At 41.1% G+C, this 19,347-nt stretch overlaps 1 protein-coding gene across 1 annotated transcript; it reads left to right on the forward strand.

The window, feature by feature from the left end:
• Window positions 1-3,506: 3,506 nt before the first annotated feature.
• LOC139386254 (phosphatidylinositol transfer protein alpha isoform-like) lies at window positions 3,507-18,538 on the forward strand. Its single transcript, XM_071131746.1, has 12 exons — window positions 3,507-3,641; window positions 4,936-4,966; window positions 7,962-8,107; window positions 9,302-9,393; window positions 11,187-11,194; window positions 12,688-12,762; window positions 13,281-13,364; window positions 15,154-15,231; window positions 15,817-15,927; window positions 16,280-16,402; window positions 16,564-16,622; window positions 17,844-18,538. The coding sequence occupies exons 1-11, from the start codon at window positions 3,625-3,627 to the stop codon at window positions 16,609-16,611; spliced, it is 813 nt and encodes a 270-aa protein (XP_070987847.1). The 5' UTR covers window positions 3,507-3,624; the 3' UTR covers window positions 16,612-16,622; window positions 17,844-18,538.
• Window positions 18,539-19,347: the final 809 nt, after the last annotated feature.

Consider the following 19,347-nt stretch of genomic DNA (forward strand, 5'->3'; position numbering starts at 1 on the left):
GAACAGGCAATGGCTCGGGTGGTTGTTGTCTTTGATCTTTTTGGCCTTCCTGTGACATCGGGTGCTGTAGGTGTCCTGGAGGGCAGGTAGTTTTCTCCCGGTGATGCGTTGTGCAGACCGCACCACCCTCTGGAGAGCCTCGCAGTTGTGGGCGGAGCAGTTGCCGTACCAGGCGGTGATACAGCCCGACAGGATGCTCTCGAAAGTGCATCTGTAAAAGTTTGTGATTCTAGGATGAGTTACATTAATCATGTCAGTAAGGGCTGGCAACATTACATTAATCATGTCTGTAATGGCTGGCAACATTACATTAATCATGTCTGTAATGGCTGGCAACATTACATTAATCATGTCTGTAAGGGCTGGCAACATTACATTAATCATGTCTGTAATGGCTGACATGATTACATTAATCATGTCTGTAATGGCTGGCAACATTACATTAATCATGTGTGTAAGGGCTGACATGATTACATTAATCATGTCTGTAAGGGCTGACAACATTACATTAATCATGTCTGTAATGGCTGACATGATTACATTAATCATGTCTGTAATGGCTGACAACATTACATTAATCATGTCTGTAATGGCTGACATGATTACATTAATCATGTCTGTAATGGCTGGCAACATTACATTAATCATGTCTGTAAGGGCTGACATGATTACATTAATCATGTCTAAGGGCTGGCAACATTACATTAATCATGTCTGTAAGGGCTGGCAACATTACATTAATCATGTCTGTAAGGGATTACATGATTACATTAATCATGTCTGTAAGGGCTGACATGATTACATTAATCATGTCTGTAAGGGCTGACATGATTACATTAATCATGTCTGTAAGGGCTGACATGATTACATTATTCATGTCTGTAAGGGCTGGCAACATTACATTAATCATGTCTGTAAGGGCTGGCAACATTACATTAATCATGTCTGTAAGGGCTGACATGATTACATTAATCATGTCTGTAAGGGCTGACAACATTACATTAATCATGTCTGTAAGGGCTGGCAACATTACATTAATCATGTCTGTAAGGGCTGACATGATTACATTAATCATGTCTGTAAGGGCTGACAACATTACATTAATCATGTCTGTAAGGGCTGACATGATTACATTAATCATGTCTGTAAGGGCTGACATGATTACATTAATCATGTCTGTAAGGGCTGACATGATTACATTAATCATGTCTGTAAGGGCTGGCAACATTACATTAATCATGTCTGTAAGGGCTGACATGATTACATTAATCATGTCTGTAAGGGCTGACAACATTACATTAATCATGTCTGTAAGGGCTGACATGATTACATTAATCATGTCTGTAAGGGCTGGCAACATTACATTAATCATGTCTGTAATGGCTGGCAACATTACATTAATCATGTCTGTAAGGGCTGACATGATTACATTAATCATGTCTGTAAGGGCTGACATGATTACATTAATCATGTCTGTAAGGGCTGACATGATTACATTAATCATGTCTGTAAGGGCTGACATGATTACATTAATCATGTCTGTAATGGCTGGCAACATTACATTAATCATGTCTGTAAGGGCTGGCAACATTACATTAATCATGTCTGTAAGGGATTACATGATTACATTAATCATGTCTGTAAGGGCTGGCAACATTACATTAATCATGTCTGTAAGGGCTGGCAACATTACATTAATCATGTCTGTAAGGGCTGGCAACATTACATTAATCATGTCTGTAAGGGCTGACATGATTACATTAATCATGTCTGTAAGGGCTGGCAACATTACATTAATCATGTCTGTAAGGGCTGACATGATTACATTAATCATGTCTGTAAGGGCTGACATGATTACATTAATCATGTCTGTAAGGGCTGACATGATTACATTAATCATGTCTGTAAGGGCTGACATGATTACATTAATCATGTCTGTAATGGCTGACATGATTACATTAATCATGTCTGTAAGGGCTGACATGATTACATTAATCATGTCTGTAAGGGCTGACATGATTACATTAATCATGTCTGTAAGGGCTGACATGATTACATTAATCATGTCTGTAAGGGCTGACATGATTACATTAATCATGTCTGTAAGGGCTGACATGATTACATTAATCATGTCTGTAAGGGCTGACAACATTACATTAATCATGTCTGTAAGGGATTACATGATTACATTAATCATGTCTGTAAGGGCTGGCAAATTTCCAAAAAGAAAAAGGGCTTTTACTGATAAAGGAGGTGTTTCATTATAAAGTAATGCTGCTGAGTCTCGAGTCTCCACCAGAGGACAGGATATTACAGTTTAATACGACACCCAATCTCAGACGCCCAATTCAAACGATTTAGTCTTGGGTGTCGTTAACACACCTACTAAGAGAGTTGGAGTGAGAACTGGATGTTTCTGGTGCAGGACACTTGAAGTGATACCTAAAAAAAGAACAACGCGATCCCCCAAAAAACAGTTAGGCAGTTTTGAAAATTGCTTGATCACTGGGGATTAATTGCTGTGGGGTAATTCAAGTAAACATTAACCTTCACGTGAAAAGCATAATTCTGTAACAATGCATGTTTTCAACTCTCACCTAAAATCATTACGGTAATGGGAGTGTTTAACACAAGTAGAGCAGTGAAGACTGGTGGGAGGAGCTATAGGAAGACAGGCTCATTGGAATTGTTGAAAAGGGATAAATGGAATGGAGTCAAACGTGGTTTCCATATGTTTGAGGTGTTTAATTCCATTCCAGCCATTGCAATGAGCCCGTCCTCCTATAGCTCCCCCCACCAGCCTCCTCTGACTTACAGTGAGATGACGTTAGCATAGGTGGTTGACAATAGTAGCATCCACAGTTTAATGTTGCTCCTGACCTGACCTTGATAGTGGATTAAGGTAGGTCTGGAATGGATGGATTCTTTGTGTTGCTCTAGTCTTGCTCGGGCTTATTGAAGACTGAGCCACTAGTTTGACTTGCTGGGGTTGCTACTAACCTGTTCCAACAGACCAACACAAGAAAACACAGGGTGTTACTGGGTTCACCCTCCACCAACTGTCACAGCCAATAAGCCTGAATGAAGAGCGAAACCAGGAGAACTGGAATAACATTTGGTCTCAGTGAAACTGAACCACTGTGACAGGTGAAACAACTTACAAACCAATGTACTTTACTTTAAAAAAAACAACAACATTGGACCTAGGTAGATTTCAGGTGAAGAGCCGACAGTTTTCCATAAGTAGGCTATCTACAGTGCATGCCTCTATGTGGCATGTGGTACAATCCAGGCATAAGAAAAAATTATCTCACCTCTGTCATTAGAAATAAGAATGTGTGTGTGATCAGCGCAAACAATGGACAATAAACAGTGTGGCTGTATCAGGTTTGTATGTTTTGTTTAGAATAAGGGTGGTTACTGGGTTACTGACTGGAGGTGTGGTCGCCACCAGGACGCCGCGCCCCTTTCGGCGTCTGTCAGGAAGTGAATTAAAGAAAAATAGAAGCGCAAAACCGCGGAGACCGTGGGGCGCAGCGGGTCAAACATACAGGGGCCAATTTGGAGTTTTTACCAGTAAACTAGGAATCTGAATGCTGCATATCCACGGACAACACTGCAAAAATGCTCATTAAAGAATTGTAAGTAAAAATGTTTGAAAATATATGCTGTTTAGTCAAAACGTGTTGCGCAGGAGAACGATGGATGCGCTGTCATACACAGGCAAACATTGGCAAAATTCCTTGCGTGACAGTTATCCTGCTCTATTCGTTTATAGTGTTTTCCTCTGTTAGTCTACTATTGCCTACTTACTATTTGGGAATCCGAAAAACACGTGCAAGCTGTCAAGTTTGTCAATGGAGAGGGCTATTGACTGCTTGTTGCCTGTGTCCTCCCTGTATGGACATACTCATTGAATGAATTCATCAAGTAAAATATTCATTAACACATTGGCCAAATTGGAAATGTATTGTCAATGAGCTTAATTTACAAAGTGCCACTTTAACATTGTAACTATAACTTGAATTATAATCCTCCCATGCATCGTCAGGCCTACTAAAACACATAGAAGGGTGTGCCTTTATACACTCGTATGCCAAGTATACACTTGCATGCCATGTCATCTAACTCATTGGTTACTAGAGTCAACAACTGCCATATCAACGTGTCATCCTGATGCCCCAAACCTGCCTGTATCAATACCGTATAATTAGTATGGTGCCTGTCTGGGCTCCCATTACACCCATATATGTTATAATGAAATATTCAGGGCTGCTTAGACTGGGAACAAGTGGTGGTTATTGCCTATTGTATACGGGCAGAGGATCGGGACAAACCTAATTGTTTTCTGACAGTAGAGATCTACACCTGGCTTCAATTTCCTCCATGACAATATTACAGCTAGCGTCAGTAGCATGTTGCGATGTTTATAGTTGGTAGGTAGAGCTGGCCAATATGGTCAAAAATCCATAACGCGACAAATTGCCTGTCTTGAGGCAATAATGAAAAATAGAACATTCATGTGCACCACATTTTATGATCCTTTAAACTACCGCTACTAGTTTGATGGTTGTAACCATCTCTTGTCCCATTAACAGTCACCCATATTAGCAAACTTATTTTATTTCAAACTTCACATTTCTCTAGTACAGCCTACTTATTGTAATGATTGATATCAGCAAAATGCCTGCGAAAAGTTATCCAGTATGGTCGGTATCGATTCATTTTTGGTTTATCGTCCCAGCTCTATTAGGCTAAACTTGTTTTGATTAGCCTACTATTAGAAGTTAATGTCAGAGAATTGTCAGTCGAACTAATAAATCAAGTGATAAGTTAAATGAGCAATGACATTAGTCATGAGCTGCAAGTGTAGTTGGTGTTTAAATGTGTTGTGTTGTAAAGTGATGTTGCGCTCTCTCTCTCTCTCTCTTCTAGTCGAGTCGTCCTCCCCATATCTGTGGAAGAAGTAAGTACTGACTGAGTGTCATTTCGTTGTGTCTTAAACTCTTGCTTCATGTCACAAATCGAGCTGGTTAAGCTACATTCTCGTTTTCTGATGCGACCGTCAAATTGAGCTCAACCATTAGCTAGCCCTATAAATGTGCCGTATACACCAGTGGAACATTCATGGGGCTAACCCATTATCTAGCATGCCTATGCTCTTGAGGAATCAGGGTAGTTTGTCTGCATTATGTTCCTCTGTCCTTGAAGTTCCTGTTTGTACATGCCTTTTTATGATGATGTGTGTGTGTGTGTGTGTGGGGTGGGGTGGGGGGCATGTGTGTGCGGGGGGCGTGTGTGTGCGGGCATTTGGCATGGTTTCCATTATGTTTACATTGGCAGCATATTGGTTGCAGTGGTTAGCCAGCCACACACATTCAGGTCAGACATTGTCAGAAACTATTATCCATGTTAATTATAACAGAGCACCGTATTCTGACTGAAGCTTTGCAGTTGGAAGTCATTAGTTGTGGGTCGTTCCATGTCATTTCAGCAAGCCAGAACACCCACCATCTCCGATTGTTCTGAAATAATTTCTGTAATTCGAAACGGATAGGATTAGCAGTCCTGCAACATTATTTTGTTGAAATATAGTATAATCTCTGAGAAATTAAGCTAATTTATTGCACCCAAATTGGCCAATTTAATTTATATAATATTCAATAAATATAGTACCTGACATCCGATTTGGACCAAACTTTTTTTCTTTTTTCTGAGCAAACCACGAGGAATCCAGAGAAATGGTTAACAGACCCCACACCAATCCCATCCCAGTATCAGTTCTCAATGTCTGACAAGTAGTATGGAGCTGCAGCTCTGAGTATTGTTTCTTCGTCCTATGTAATGTATTCTCAGTGAATTTGTTGATGTTTTTTTCCCCCCTGTTCAGAGAAATTTGTCATTTAAGTTGTTAGGTTTATGGCCCATCCTACATCCTGGTATTACCAGGTTCTGACCACTAGATGGTGCTGTTCCTGCTATTAGGTGGAAAAAGTTTGAAGAACTTGTTAAAGGGATAGTTCACCCAAATTACAAAATTACTTTGATTTCCTTACCCATCTAAGCAGGTATGACAGCAAGGAATATTAATCTTTTGATTAACCAAAATGTTTTTTGTTTGTTTTTTAAACAACAAATTGACTGACGACGGTTCAATTATTTGAATTCCATTTCGTTTCGTTTTGTCTGTGAGCTCAATGCGCACATAGCGCTGCAGTTTCTCTTGAGATAAATCAGATCGTGCCCGAACTGTGCGACCTAATAGGGAGTTGTAGTTTCTAAAAGACCAATGTTATACAGAAAACATGCTAATTAATTCCCCAATTAATATCACGTATCAAAGATCATAACTCTATATTCCATTCATGACCTTACATACATTCCTCATGAAATTAGAACAGAAAAATGCTATGTTTTGGGGATTTTCACAATTGTATCCATAGAAGGGTCCTTTTGGAGGAAGGATTGTTGAAATATATTTGACAATTGTATCTTTATGCATAATTAATTGAAGTTGGAATATTTGTGATATTTTGGCCATACCCAGGCCTCCTTTAATACTCCATAATGTTTCATCTGTAGGTGCTTCAAAACCAAAGGTGGTGTCATATGAAGCTTTACTGCTTGCTTTGTAATATGAATAGTATTTTGATTTAAATAACAGATTTCTTACATAAATGTAGGAATATTAAGGAGGTATATTGAAGAATCTAAACATCATTATTGAAAATAAACCTTTATGGATTTGGCAAATGTTTAAATATATTGTTGAACACAATATACTCTAGATGCATATCAAAGTTGCAGAGTGGGGTCTCTGCTACTTTTACTTATAAAAATGGATTCAAAATGGTTGGACTCTGCTGATGATTTGCAGGATGTGCAATGATACAAGTAAAAGGGGGGCTGTGATTGGTTAAATTGCCTACTATGCCAATTTCTCTGTATAAAATAGGCCATACCTTTAAAACTTCCTTGGCCAGCCAGAGGAAGATGGCCAGATGAGTCACACACACTTAGGGGGACAATAGATGAAACACTGGTTTTACACGTGTTGTCACATTCCTAACCACCCACTTGCGCATGAGATGGAGCCACCAAAATAACTCTATTTGGTAGAGGATGTGATTTCATACCCGCCTCTTCCTCCAAACAGAGCTGTTTCACCTGTTGAAAGCATCTCATCAAATCAGCCCGGTACGAACTACCAACCATACACACTGCACTTAAAACCCCACCACGGGCGCACTAATGCCCTGTAATTGGAAGGCTAGTCTGTGATTTAATTGTCAGTTTGCTGTTGGTTGCTGAGTAGTGTTCATGTGTAGCAAGTGAGTCACCAGTTCCCTGTGAGTCACTAGCTCCCTGACACACAGTGGCCACGTTCCAGCACAACGTTATTGTAGTCACGCTGCACACAGCAGCCAATGGTCTCGTTCCACGTCATCGAATGCTGCTGAGTGACTCAAGGCCTGTGCTGGTGGATGGATGGGGTGTGCTGCCTAGGCTGGGACAGCAGAGTTGGAGACTGTAATCAACCTGCCAAATGTCTTCGACAGAGCTCAACATCCTCACATCACTGGCGAGCAGCCAATGAGGGAGTTGTTGGCAGAGAGACTGTCATCTGAAGGCTATTACAGGATGTTCCTTATGTTTGCTGATAGTCCTGTTATGCTGTTAAACTGTTATGCTGAAGTCGGTGTCTGTCTGGGTTAAATGCTCAGGGAACGTCCGGCGGTGGAAACAGAAAACTGTCCCTGTCCAGGTGCTCTGAGACGTGAATGGTCAGGGATGTGAATGTGGGGAACTGAGTTAATACAATCCCCCTTGTTCCTGAATTCATTTCCCTCACATTTGTGCCCACTGAAGTGGTTGCAGCTGTCTGTTAATGCAACGGGTGAACAATGGGGATGATTTAGTCTGTGTAACTGTAGCTCACTCCTCTGTCTTCCTCTCCACAGTACCAAGTGGGTCAGCTGTACTCTGTGGCTGAGACCAGTAAGAATGAGACGGGTGGAGGAGAAGGGGTGGAGGTGCTGAAGAATGAACCCTATGAGAAGGACGGAGAGAAGGGCCAGTACACCCACAAGATATATCACCTGCACAGGTACGATTGGTCCACCCATTCATCCATCTACCCACCCACCCACCCATTCATCCATCCATCTACCCACCTACTCGCAACCACCCACCCACACCACCCACATGGCTAAAACTATGAATTTGAGAGTGGTTACATTTCTCCAGCTCCATCCCTCAGTTTCTGAAAAATTGGTGTGGTGGTCATTTTATTTCAATTGCAGATTGCCCCTTTATACAGTACATACAAATCATCATTACATTATTTTTTTTAAAGCTTTCAAATTATACTGAACAAAAATCTAAATGCAACATGCAACAATTTCAAAGATATTACTGAGTTATAGTTCATATAAGGAAATTTGTCAATTTAAATGAATTCATTAGGCCCTAATCTGTGGATTTCACATGCCTGGGCATTGGTGCAGCCATGGGCTCCCACTGCGGAACCAGGCCCAGCCAATCAGAATGAGTTTCCCCCACCCCCACCCCATCAGACGATCCCACAGGTGAAGAAGCCGGATGTGGGAGGTCCTGGGCTGCTGTGTTTACATATGGTCTGCGGTTGTGTGGCCTGTTGGATGTACTGCCAAATTCTCTAAAACGAAGTTGGAGGTAGCTTATGGTAGAGAAATTAATATTTAATTCTCTGGCAACAGCTCTGGCGGACATTCCTGCAGTCAGCGTGCCAATTGCATGATCCCTCAACTTGACACCTGTGGCATTGTGTTGTGTGACAAAACTGCACATTTGAAAGTGTCCTTTTATTGTCCCCAGCACAAGGTGCACCTGTGTAATGATCCTGCTGTTTAGTCAGCTTCTTGATATGCCACACCTGTCAGGTGGATGGAGCCTAGTGGTTAGAGCGTTGGGCCAGTAACCGAAAGGTTGCTGGATCGAATCCCCGAGCTGACAAGGTAAAAAGCTGTCATTCTGCCCCTGAACATGGCAGTTAACCCACTGTTCGCCGGTAGTGTTGAAGATACAGATCCCTCATGGTAGGGTGGGCTATACAAATAGGGTGAACTTTGAGGACGTCTATCTCCTGAATGTTTTTGCATTTAGGGCCTAAAAATCACTTTCTCACCCCTTCTACCATGGGCAAGCATGTGGAGAGTTTTGTTCAAATAGGTGTGTTCATTTGGGTGCGGTGGATGTGGTCAAAAAGTGATTGAATTCATATGGATCGACCCCATAATAATATCTTCCTTTCTCTCTGCAGTAAAGTGCCAAACTATGTGCGCATTCTGGCACCATCAACTGCTCTTAACATCCACGAGAAGGCCTGGAATGCTTACCCCTACTGTCGGACGGGTAAGTCCCCTGCCCTTTGTTTACCTACCCCTTCTGTAGAGACAGAAGATGTTGAATAATTAACTCGGCCATACATGCTAGCAGCCAGCACTGTGAGGACATGCTATTGGAATCTTTGTAATGTCTGAACCTATAGCCAGACATTAATAGCCAGGGTATTAAGTGTACAGTGCCTTCGGAAAGTATTCAGACCCTTATTTACATCAGTATTCAGACCTATTGCTATGAGACCTGAAATTGAGCTCAGGTGCATCCTGTTTCCATTGATCATCCTTGAGATGTTTCTAGAACTTGATTGGAGTCCACCTGTGGTATATTCAATTGATTAGACATGATTTGGAAAGGCACACGCCTGTCTATATAAGGTCTCACAGTTGACAGTGCATGTCAGAGCAAAAACCAAGCTATGAGGTCGAAGGAATTGTCCGTGGAGGGCAGAGAGAAGATTGTGTCGAGGCACAGATCTGGGGAAGGGTGCCAAAACAAATTCTGCAGCGTTTGAAGGTCCCCAAGAACACAGTGGCCTTCTTAAATGGAAGATGTTTGGAAACATCAAGACTCTTCCTAGAGCTGGCTGCCCGGACAAACTGAGCAATTAGGGGAGAAGGGCCTTGGTCAGGGAAGTGACCAAGAACCCGATGGTCACTCTTGACACAGCTCCAGCTCTGTGGAGATGGGAGTACCTTCCAGAAGGACAACCATCTCTGCAGCACTCCACCAATCAGGCCTTTATGGTAGAGTGACCAGACAGAAGCCACTCCTCAGTAAAAGCCACATGACAGCTCACTTGAGAGTTTGCCAAAAGGTACCTAAAGGACCCTGAGACCATGAGATACAAGATTCTCTGGTCTGATGAAACCAAGATTGAACTTTTTGGCCTGAATGCCAAGCGTCACATCTAGAGGAAACCTGGCACCATCCCTACGGTAAAGCTTGGTGGCAGCATCATGCTGTGGGAATGTTTTCAGCGGCAGGGACTGGGAGACTAGTAAGGATGGAGGAAAAGATGAACGGAGCAAAGTACAGAGAGATCTTTGGTGAAAACCTGCTCCAAAGTGCTTAGGACCACAGACTGGGGCAAAGGCTCACCTTCCAACAGGACAACGACCCTAACTAAGCACACAGCCAGACATTGCAGGAGTGGCTTTGGGACAAGTCTCTGAATGTCCTTGAGTGGCCCAGCTAGAGCCTGGACTTGAACCCGATCTAACATCTCTGGAGAGACTTGAAAATAGCTGTGCAGCGATGCTCCCCATCCAACCTGACAGAGCTTGAGAGGATCTGCAGAGAAGAATGGGAGAAACTCCCCAAATACATGTGTGGTAAGCTTGTAGCGTCATACCCAAGAAGAATCGAGGCTGTAATCCTTGCCTAAGGTGCTTCAACAAAGTACTGAGTAAAGGGTCTGAATACTTATGTAAATGTGATATTTCCATTTTAAATGTTTATTAATTTGTAAAAATGTATAAAATCAGTTTTTGCTTTGTCATTATGGGGTATTGTGTGTCGATTGACAATTTTAATCAATTTTAGATGAAGGCTGTAACGTAACAAAATGTGGAAAAAGTCAAGGGGTCTGAATACTTTCTGAAGGCACTGTGTGTATGTGTGTGTCTGTCTGTCTGTCTATATATGTGTGTGTATGCATACATACATCTTATCAGTTTGGTTGGCAGGGAGTTAGCCAATTTCAAGCAAATGTGCAACCATTGAGATATTATTTTGAAAGCATCTGTTCCCCTAAACATTGTTTACTCTCTGTCTCCTCATGTCCATCTCTTCCCCTATTGCAGTTATTACAGTGAGTACTGTTTTCTTCTATACATTTACACATACAATATGTTGCTGTTTACTTGCACACTATTCAGCTGTAAACATGGTGAAAGAGGAGCTGGTAACCTTGCCTGTCAAAAGGAAAGAAGAGAAGCGGATGGGGCTGACTTAACACTTGGGGCTCCCGAGTGACGCAGCGGTCTAAGGCACTGCATCTCAGTGCTTGAGGCGTCACTACAGACACACCGGTTCGAATCCAGGCTGTATCACAACCGTAATTGGGAGTCCCATAGGGCGGCGCACAATTGGCCCAGCGTCGTCCAGGTTTGGGCGGTGTAGGCCATCATTGTAAATAAGAATTTGTTCTGAACTGACTTGCCTAATTAAATCATTAAAGAAAAGAAAGACTGACACTGGTTTCTCCAGCGTCCGTGTGTGTCAGTGGTGTAAAGTACTTAAGTAAAAATACTTTTAAGTACTACTTAAGTCGTTTTTTGGGGGTGTCTGTACTTTACTATTTATATTTTTGACATCTTTTACTTCACTACATTCCTAAAGAAAATAATGTACTTTTTACTCCATACATCTTCCTTGACACAAAACATAAAGGTAATTTTGTCATGTTAATTCAGTAATTCGGTGATGCCAGCAGCACAGGAAAACATTTAAAGAAGCTAATGTCCTTCAGTCAAAGTGAATTTGGTTGTCATCTGTGTAACTTACCTCTAGGTTAGGAGGGTGGTGATTCGTTACATTTTGAATGCTTAGCAGGACAGGAAAATGGTCCACTTCATGCACATATCAAGATAACTGGTCATCCCTACTGCCTCTGATCTGGCGGGCTCATTAAACACACACACTTTGTTTGTAAATGATGTCTGTGTTGGAGTGTGCTCTGGCTCTCAGTAAATATAAAAAGAAATAAAAAAAGAAAATGGTGCTGCCTGGTTTGCTTAATAAAAGGAGTTTGATTTATACTTTTACCTTTGATGATTAAGTATGCTTTAGCGATTACATTTACTTTTGATACTTAAGTATATTTAAAACCAAATACTTTTATACTTTTACTCAAGTAGTATTTTAGTGAGTGACTCACTTTTATTTGAGTCATTTTCTATTAAGGTATCTTTTACTTTTACTCAAGTATGACAATTGGGTACTTTTCCCACCACTGTTGTGGGTGCTTATGTGACTCTTTCAGCTGTTGTTACTTGTACCACTGCTCTTATCTAATGTATCCCTTAAGTTGTAATCACTAACAGTCCATATATTACAGACTCTGTTTTAGACCTGGGTTTGAAATCTTTCAAATCATTTGAACGTTTGCTTTAGCTTACATAGATTACCAGATGGGTGGGGTTTACAGGTTAGGGACTATTCTATTGATTGATTAAGCCGGGCGTGCTCAATCGAGCACAGATCAAGTATTTGACATGATTTCAAATCGTGTTTGAACCCAGTATGCGTTGCTCACTTGAGACTGATCTTGTTCTTATGTATTGCTCTTCCTTCCTCCCACAGAATGAATACATGAAGGACAATTTTCTGATTAAAATTGAGACGTGGCACAAGCCCGACATGGGGGATCAGGACAATGTGAGTGAGCAGCTAATGTCATGAGTCTGAATGCGTACCATGTCAGCCATGGACCTCCAGCACATCTAATTCAGTTAGCAGACGTCGCTCGTCCTTTAATTCGACCATTTCCCCTTTTACTGTATCTGTCCGACTCTTCCATTGACGTCATGTCAGACACTTAATTCCACTGACGTCATTTGTGTCCATCCACTCACTTTGTGAAAGGATACTGAAACCCTTCTCTTGTGCATTTTTGTTGTTGTTGTTCTCAGACCTGCTTTGTTGGGTAAGACACTGAATCAACATTTACACAATGTATCAAAGTGCTCTGTTATCAGGGTTGGGGTCAATTCTATTTCAATTCAATTTCCCTTTGAAATTGGATTTAGAATTGCAATTTCAGTTCATTTCCTGAAACGAGTGGATTTAAATTGGTCCACAACCCTGCATGTTATACCTGGTCTATGTAGTGACTACTAGAGAGGCATTCTTAGCTCTTGAAGTTGGTAACTTACTATAAATGATTCCCTGCATAGGTACACGGACTAGACCCAGAGCAATGGAAGAAAACTGAAGTAGTCTACATTGACATCGCTGACAAAACCCAAGTGGATGCCAAGGTGAGAGCAGTGATGGATCCGTGAGAATGTACTAGCAACTTATTATTAGTAATAAGCATGCTTTAAACTCTCTTACTTTTCTAAACCCAGACAGATCAGGGTTGTACTCAAGGCAGTAAATTGAGGGGGAAAAAAGGGACTGAAACAGGGAGGGACTACCTGAACTAGTCCAATAGAAATTCCCTTACCGAGAAAGCAGGCTTCTGGCAAACAGTTGTGGCAAATCTTTGGCAAATTTGCGGACAGCTCATATTTTCAAATGAAATTAGTTTTGTGGCCAACTGTTGCGACAAATTTTGAGGCGACTTGTGAACTTCTGGCAAACAATTCCGGGAAACTTGTGGTGAACTTTCTACTATTTGCCTGCAAAATTGCTTCAAACTGATTATGAATATGCAAATTAGATTAGGTTTTTGATTACTTTGTGTATTCACAACATTTCAATGTTGCATCTACATAAACCAAATCACATACACATTAAAATGAACTTGCTTCTCACAGAGAACTAAACATACTAAATGCACTACAGTGCCTTCAGACAGTATTCACACGGCTTGACTTTTTCCACATTTTGTTGTTACAAAGTGGGATTAAAATTGATTTTTGTCAACGATCTACACAAAATACTCTAATGTCAAAGTGGAAAAAGAATTCTAACATTTGTAAAATGTTGTATATCTTGATTAGAAAAGTATTCAACCCCCTGAGTCAATACATGTTAGAATCACATTTGGCTGCGATTACAGCTGTGTCTTTCTGGGTAAATCTCAAAGAGCTTTCCACACCTGGATTGTGCAACATTTTCCAATCGTTTTATTATTTTCAAAATTCTTCAAGCTCTGCCAAATTTGGTTGTTTATCATTGCTAGACAACCATTGTCAGGTCTTGCCATAGATTTTCAAGCAGATTAAAGTAATCCATCTCTAAAAGTGAAGTTTTGCTTTGATGTCAAGTCAGCTCGTGTTGCTACCTTAGCTGTTGTGGTAGCTAACATGCTACTGAACAGTGAAACTAGCATATTGACATGCATATTATTGGTATTAGCTAAAAGACAGAAACGAAGATAGCTAGATAGCTAGCTATCACATCAATTGTGAAAAATATGAACGCTATCATCGCTAGCTAGCCAGTCAGTGACGCTGACAGATTGAATCTGATCTAGCTAGCTAGCAACAAAATGTTTCACTTTATCCCATAAAACATGACATTGCTTACCAGGCATCAATTAGCTTAAACTATTTAAGAGTTTATTAGCAAGTAATAAGACACTCACCAGATAACTTTGGTAGGTAGCTAGATAGCTTGGTATCCATTTTTCAACAAATGTTTCAACAAATGTTTCTGGTCGTCATCAACGGTTTCTCGTCTTGGAACTCAATGTTTAACAGAAATGGCAACAATATTTATTGTTGCCACAGGTTTTCTCTTAATGTTTATGGGTTTGCCACAGATTCAAATACAATCTTGAGCGAAATGTTTGCCAGAAAAAACCTCTGGCGAACTGTTTGCCACTATTGGCAATAAATATTATTGTTGACAAATGTTTCCCGCTGATTCAGCACTAGTGGCAAACATTTGCAAACTTCTGGCAACATTTTGTGGCAAGTTTGAACTTTGCCACAATTTTTGTTGTTGTAGTAATGCTTAACATTTGTTTTTATTTACAAAATGTTCTACTACGTTTTGCAACGGTGTGCCCTAATGAATATGACCCAGTTACCTGAACAGAATGAAATAAAACACTGCCATCTTTGCATCTTATGCATTTGCTCACTCTGCTCCACACAGGACTATAAACCAGAAGAAGATCCTGCCATATTCAAATCAGAGAAAACAGGCAGGGGCCCCCTGGGGCCTAACTGGAAGGTACTACCCAAACCAATATTGCAACATTGTTGTCATATTTTTCACATCAGCTAATTTCACAAGGAGCTGTATCAAGAGTCATACAGTATATTTAGAGAGTTGGGCCATTGCTGTGTTTGTCTGAACATTCCGATAGAGACAATTTCACCTCCAAAGTAGCTGCTAAGTGTTAATTGATGCTTCCGCATTGTGCTGTTTATTTCTAATAGTTTTCCAAACCTATGAAGATATACAGTGAAAGCAGATATACAATTTGTTGACACCACAACACAGTACCAACTTGGATACACATTTCCCCAATGCTAATCGGTAAAAACGTCAGTAAAATTCGCTGATCTGTTTTGTTTGTTTACAACGGGTAATTTCATAGGGAATTGTCGGAGGTGCTCTTATATTGTTATATCACCCAAATTTCGGAAATAAAGGCGGCCAACATGGCCTGTTCTAAAATCTGGCCGTGGCACTCTTACTATACTGTATGGCTCTGGCTGTTTCCATTCTGGTTCTGAAGCTCCATCGGTATGTGTGTCATGAACTATTCTGCCTCTGCCTGAGGGTGTAATAACTTTGTCTTTACCTCTGCAGAAAGAGCTTCCCAGCAACACAAACTCTCCTCACATGTGCGCCTATAAGTTAGTCACAGTCAACTTCAAATGGTGGGGGGTCCAGAACAAAATTGAGAACTTCATTCAGAAGGTGCAGTAAGAGAAAGAGACTTGTCAATTATTCCAGTGTTTGCATCATATTCTGTTATGGGGCCTTCATATCACCCACTGTACATGCAAAGAAAAATGACTCTGAAACCGTGAAGAAGAAACTAGTAGACGCGTTTGGCTGAGAAATAATATATCCGAAGCTGTGCGGTCTCTATGGGTGTGACTAAAGTCTAGTTTACAGTAAAGACAAAGTGTTTTCTGTCCTCTAGTGGCCAGACAGTGATTTGCCATATAAATGTTACTCCAAGTTGCACATCATAAATGCTGATATTAATAGTATTTGTTCCTTGTAATTCTTTAAAAAAAAAAATATTCCCCTCTTTGATTTCCAGCAAGAGAAGCGATTGTTTACAAAGTTCCACAGACAACTGTTCTGTTTGATTGATAAATGGATTGGACTGACAATGGAGGACATTCGACGTATCGAAGAGGAGACCCAAAAAGAGCTGGATGAGGTAATGTACTGTACATTTGCTTGGTCTTTGGCATTAATTAACTCCGAATGAGATGGACTACTGTCTTTTGTCATTAGCTTACGGAAATTTGCTAAATGCTTTGTTGTTGTCCTAGATATCCTACTTATTGACGTGTGTGTCTTTGTGTGTGTGTCTTTCAGATGAGGGTGAAGGATCCAGTCAAAGGGAGTTCTGCTTCAGAGGACTGAGGCTGTGACCCGTGAGTACCGCTCTGTCTGCTCGTCAGTAGCCGTGTTCACGGTCGCTTTAAAGCGATTTGCATCCGGAAACAATAATGAGCGTTTCTTATTGGACAAGTCCATGTCGTCCCTCCCTGTATAAGTTTATTTTCTTCCGCTTGGAACCTAATGAACAAGACCCATGAAACGAGGAGCCTGCACCTTACCCCACATGACTCAGCTACCGTGTTATCAGTGTCACAGTGTAGTCGCTCCCATCTCATACTCTATATCAGGGTTCCCCAAATGTGGCCCTCTTTTGATTTTATTTGCCCCCCCCCCCCAAGTTTTCTGAGCTAGAAAAAACGTTTTCAAATGTTTTATCATGTTTTATTTTATTGTTCTACATAAGACTGTAAAAACAACAGCAAATCAGCTCCAAGCGATTTTAATTTTGGAAATGTGTTCCAAAGTGTTCCCACGCGTAATAGAGAGATACTTTCTGTGGTTGCATACAAATGTATGCAATGTTTGAAATTATTATTTTAGTCAAAAATATTTTTTTCGGGTTTCTTGCGGTGCAGTTGTTTTTTTTTTTGTTACTTTTTACCCCTTTTTTCTCCCCAGTTTCATGATATCCAATTGGTAGTTTACAGTCCTGTCCCATCACTGTAACTCCCATATGTACTCTGAAGAGGCAAAGGTCGAGAGCCATGCATCCTCCGAAACACGACCCTGCCAAGCAGCACTGCTTCTTGAAATACTGCTTGCTTAACCCGGAAGCCGGCCGCACAAATGTGTCGGAGGAAACGGAGTACAACTCAGCGTGCATGCGCCCGGCCCGCCACAGGAGTAGCTAGAGTGCCATGGGAAAAGGAAATCCCGGCTGGCCAAACCCTCACCTTACCCGGACGACGCTAGGCCAATTGTGCGTTGCCTCATGGGTCTCCCGCTCCTGGCTGGCTGCGACACAGCCCGGGATCGAACCCGGATCTGTTGTGACGCCTCAAGCACTGCAGTGCCTTAGACCGCTTGCGCCTCTTGGCAGGCTTGTGGCACAGTTATTTTTTCTTTCTGCCCCCTCAAGCTCAAGAAAAAAATTGGCCCGCGCCTGAATCTAGTCAATCCCTGCTCTATACCCTCAAGCAATATGTCCTCTTATTGTGTGCAAGGAAACAAGATGTGTCCATCTTACAGAATTTGCATTTGATAGAAGACTATAATCAAGTCTGACAAATCTTTCTCTCCTTCCACTTTTTCAGATCTGTTACTGAGACACCAGCATCTCTGCCCTGCCCCAGTCCTTGGGAATTATATGGCTGTATGCAGACTTGACCCAAGGCTCTCTTCATCTCTGTCCCAGTCCTCTAAGGTCCTCCTATACTGTCCAGGCAAATCATGGAGAGGCCCCCAGCAGCCCAGAGGTCCACAGGCCCCAGCAGCCCCAGAGGGCCATCCCATTCCTAACTAATTAGGTCATTTGTCAATTATTATTTTCTTTTTATGGGAATTTTGTTTTAGAGTTGTAATGATAGTATTTTCTATTGTCTTAAGTCCTCCATGTGTTTTGTGGACAAAGCTGAATTTGTTGGTTTCTCCTCCTGTCTTTCAAAACACGTTGTCTCTTGTCTCTGTATTCCCCTCTTGGTTACAGTAAATGTTTCTTGCCCGAGGCCAACCGGACAACCTGCATCAGCAGGCTGAAATCCTGTTGTAGTGTTATGGCTTTGGGCTTAGGGACTTTTGGGGCAAGGAATATGGAACAATGTACCTGGTCTCTTCTTGAATAGAGATCTGAGTTTCAAAAAAACATATCCTGTACTGTATTTTTCTGTATTTATTCACAGGTCATTTTCTCTGTTGGATTGTGTAACACTTTTGTGCTTTAATGTATGGAGTGACATGTAGTTGTTCTATACGACCTATATTATTCAATATTAAAAACAATATATTTATACTCTTTGCATTCTGTGATTGTATTCATTTCATTTGTGCAAGAGCGGTGTTCCCATTTTTATGACATGCTTGATTTTTCTTCACATCCTTCAAGTCAAAGAATTTCACCATATTGCACAGAAATGGTTTAAAAGATCAAGATAAGTGAATCTCTTAACCCATTGTTCCTATGGTTTTTCAAAATGGAACTCACATCAGCAGTTTCCTAACTAACACATTTTAATCCCATTTATTTTCCCACAAGGTTTATGTAGATCTACAGACATTAATTTAGACCGCAGTTAGACTGACTGAACAGAAGCAGAGACACTAGTTTAGACCTCAGTTAGACTGACTGAACAGAAGCAGGCTGCCGGATGAGAAGGCTCGATCCTGTCATCCTGTGTAAGTCAAGTACAACTATAAAAGGTTGAAGGGGGAAAATATACCTATGTTGATAACATTCAAAATTGTAGGTTTTTTTAATTGAAAGATGGAGAGTGGAGTGATTTCTTTTAAAGTAACTTGTGACAGAGAGCAATGAGAGCACTGACCGAGTTGAGGAAGAGGCGAAGCCAGAGGATTTACTCCGCCCTAAATCTGAGTTAATCTCTTTTTTTTTGTATGGAGGTCTATGAGAAAGTGTTGAATTACGTGAGACTTATTTGAACGAATAGAAGTTTCAATGTTTAGGCTGTTAAAATTGACTGAGATGAGTGGTTGCAGGTGGCATTCAAATCAGATCTCGTTTATTTGTCAATTGCGCCGAATACAACAGTGAAATGCTTACTTACAGGCCCTAACCAACAGTGCAATTTTTAAGTAAAAAAT

This window comes from Oncorhynchus clarkii, chromosome 27, assembly GCF_045791955.1.
Source record: "Oncorhynchus clarkii lewisi isolate Uvic-CL-2024 chromosome 27, UVic_Ocla_1.0, whole genome shotgun sequence".
NCBI classification, from domain to species: Eukaryota; Metazoa; Chordata; class Actinopteri; order Salmoniformes; family Salmonidae; genus Oncorhynchus; species Oncorhynchus clarkii.

What these genes read in the sequence shown, in the direction of transcription:
- LOC139386254 (XM_071131746.1), top strand. An exon ending in TCCCCATATCTGTGGAAGAA is followed by an intron (nt 4,967 to 7,961) that starts GTAAGTACTGAC and finishes TCCTCTCCACAG; the next exon opens with TACCAAGTGGGTCAGCTGTA. An exon ending in CCCTGGGGCCTAACTGGAAG is followed by an intron (nt 15,232 to 15,816) that starts GTACTACCCAAA and finishes TTACCTCTGCAG; the next exon opens with AAAGAGCTTCCCAGCAACAC.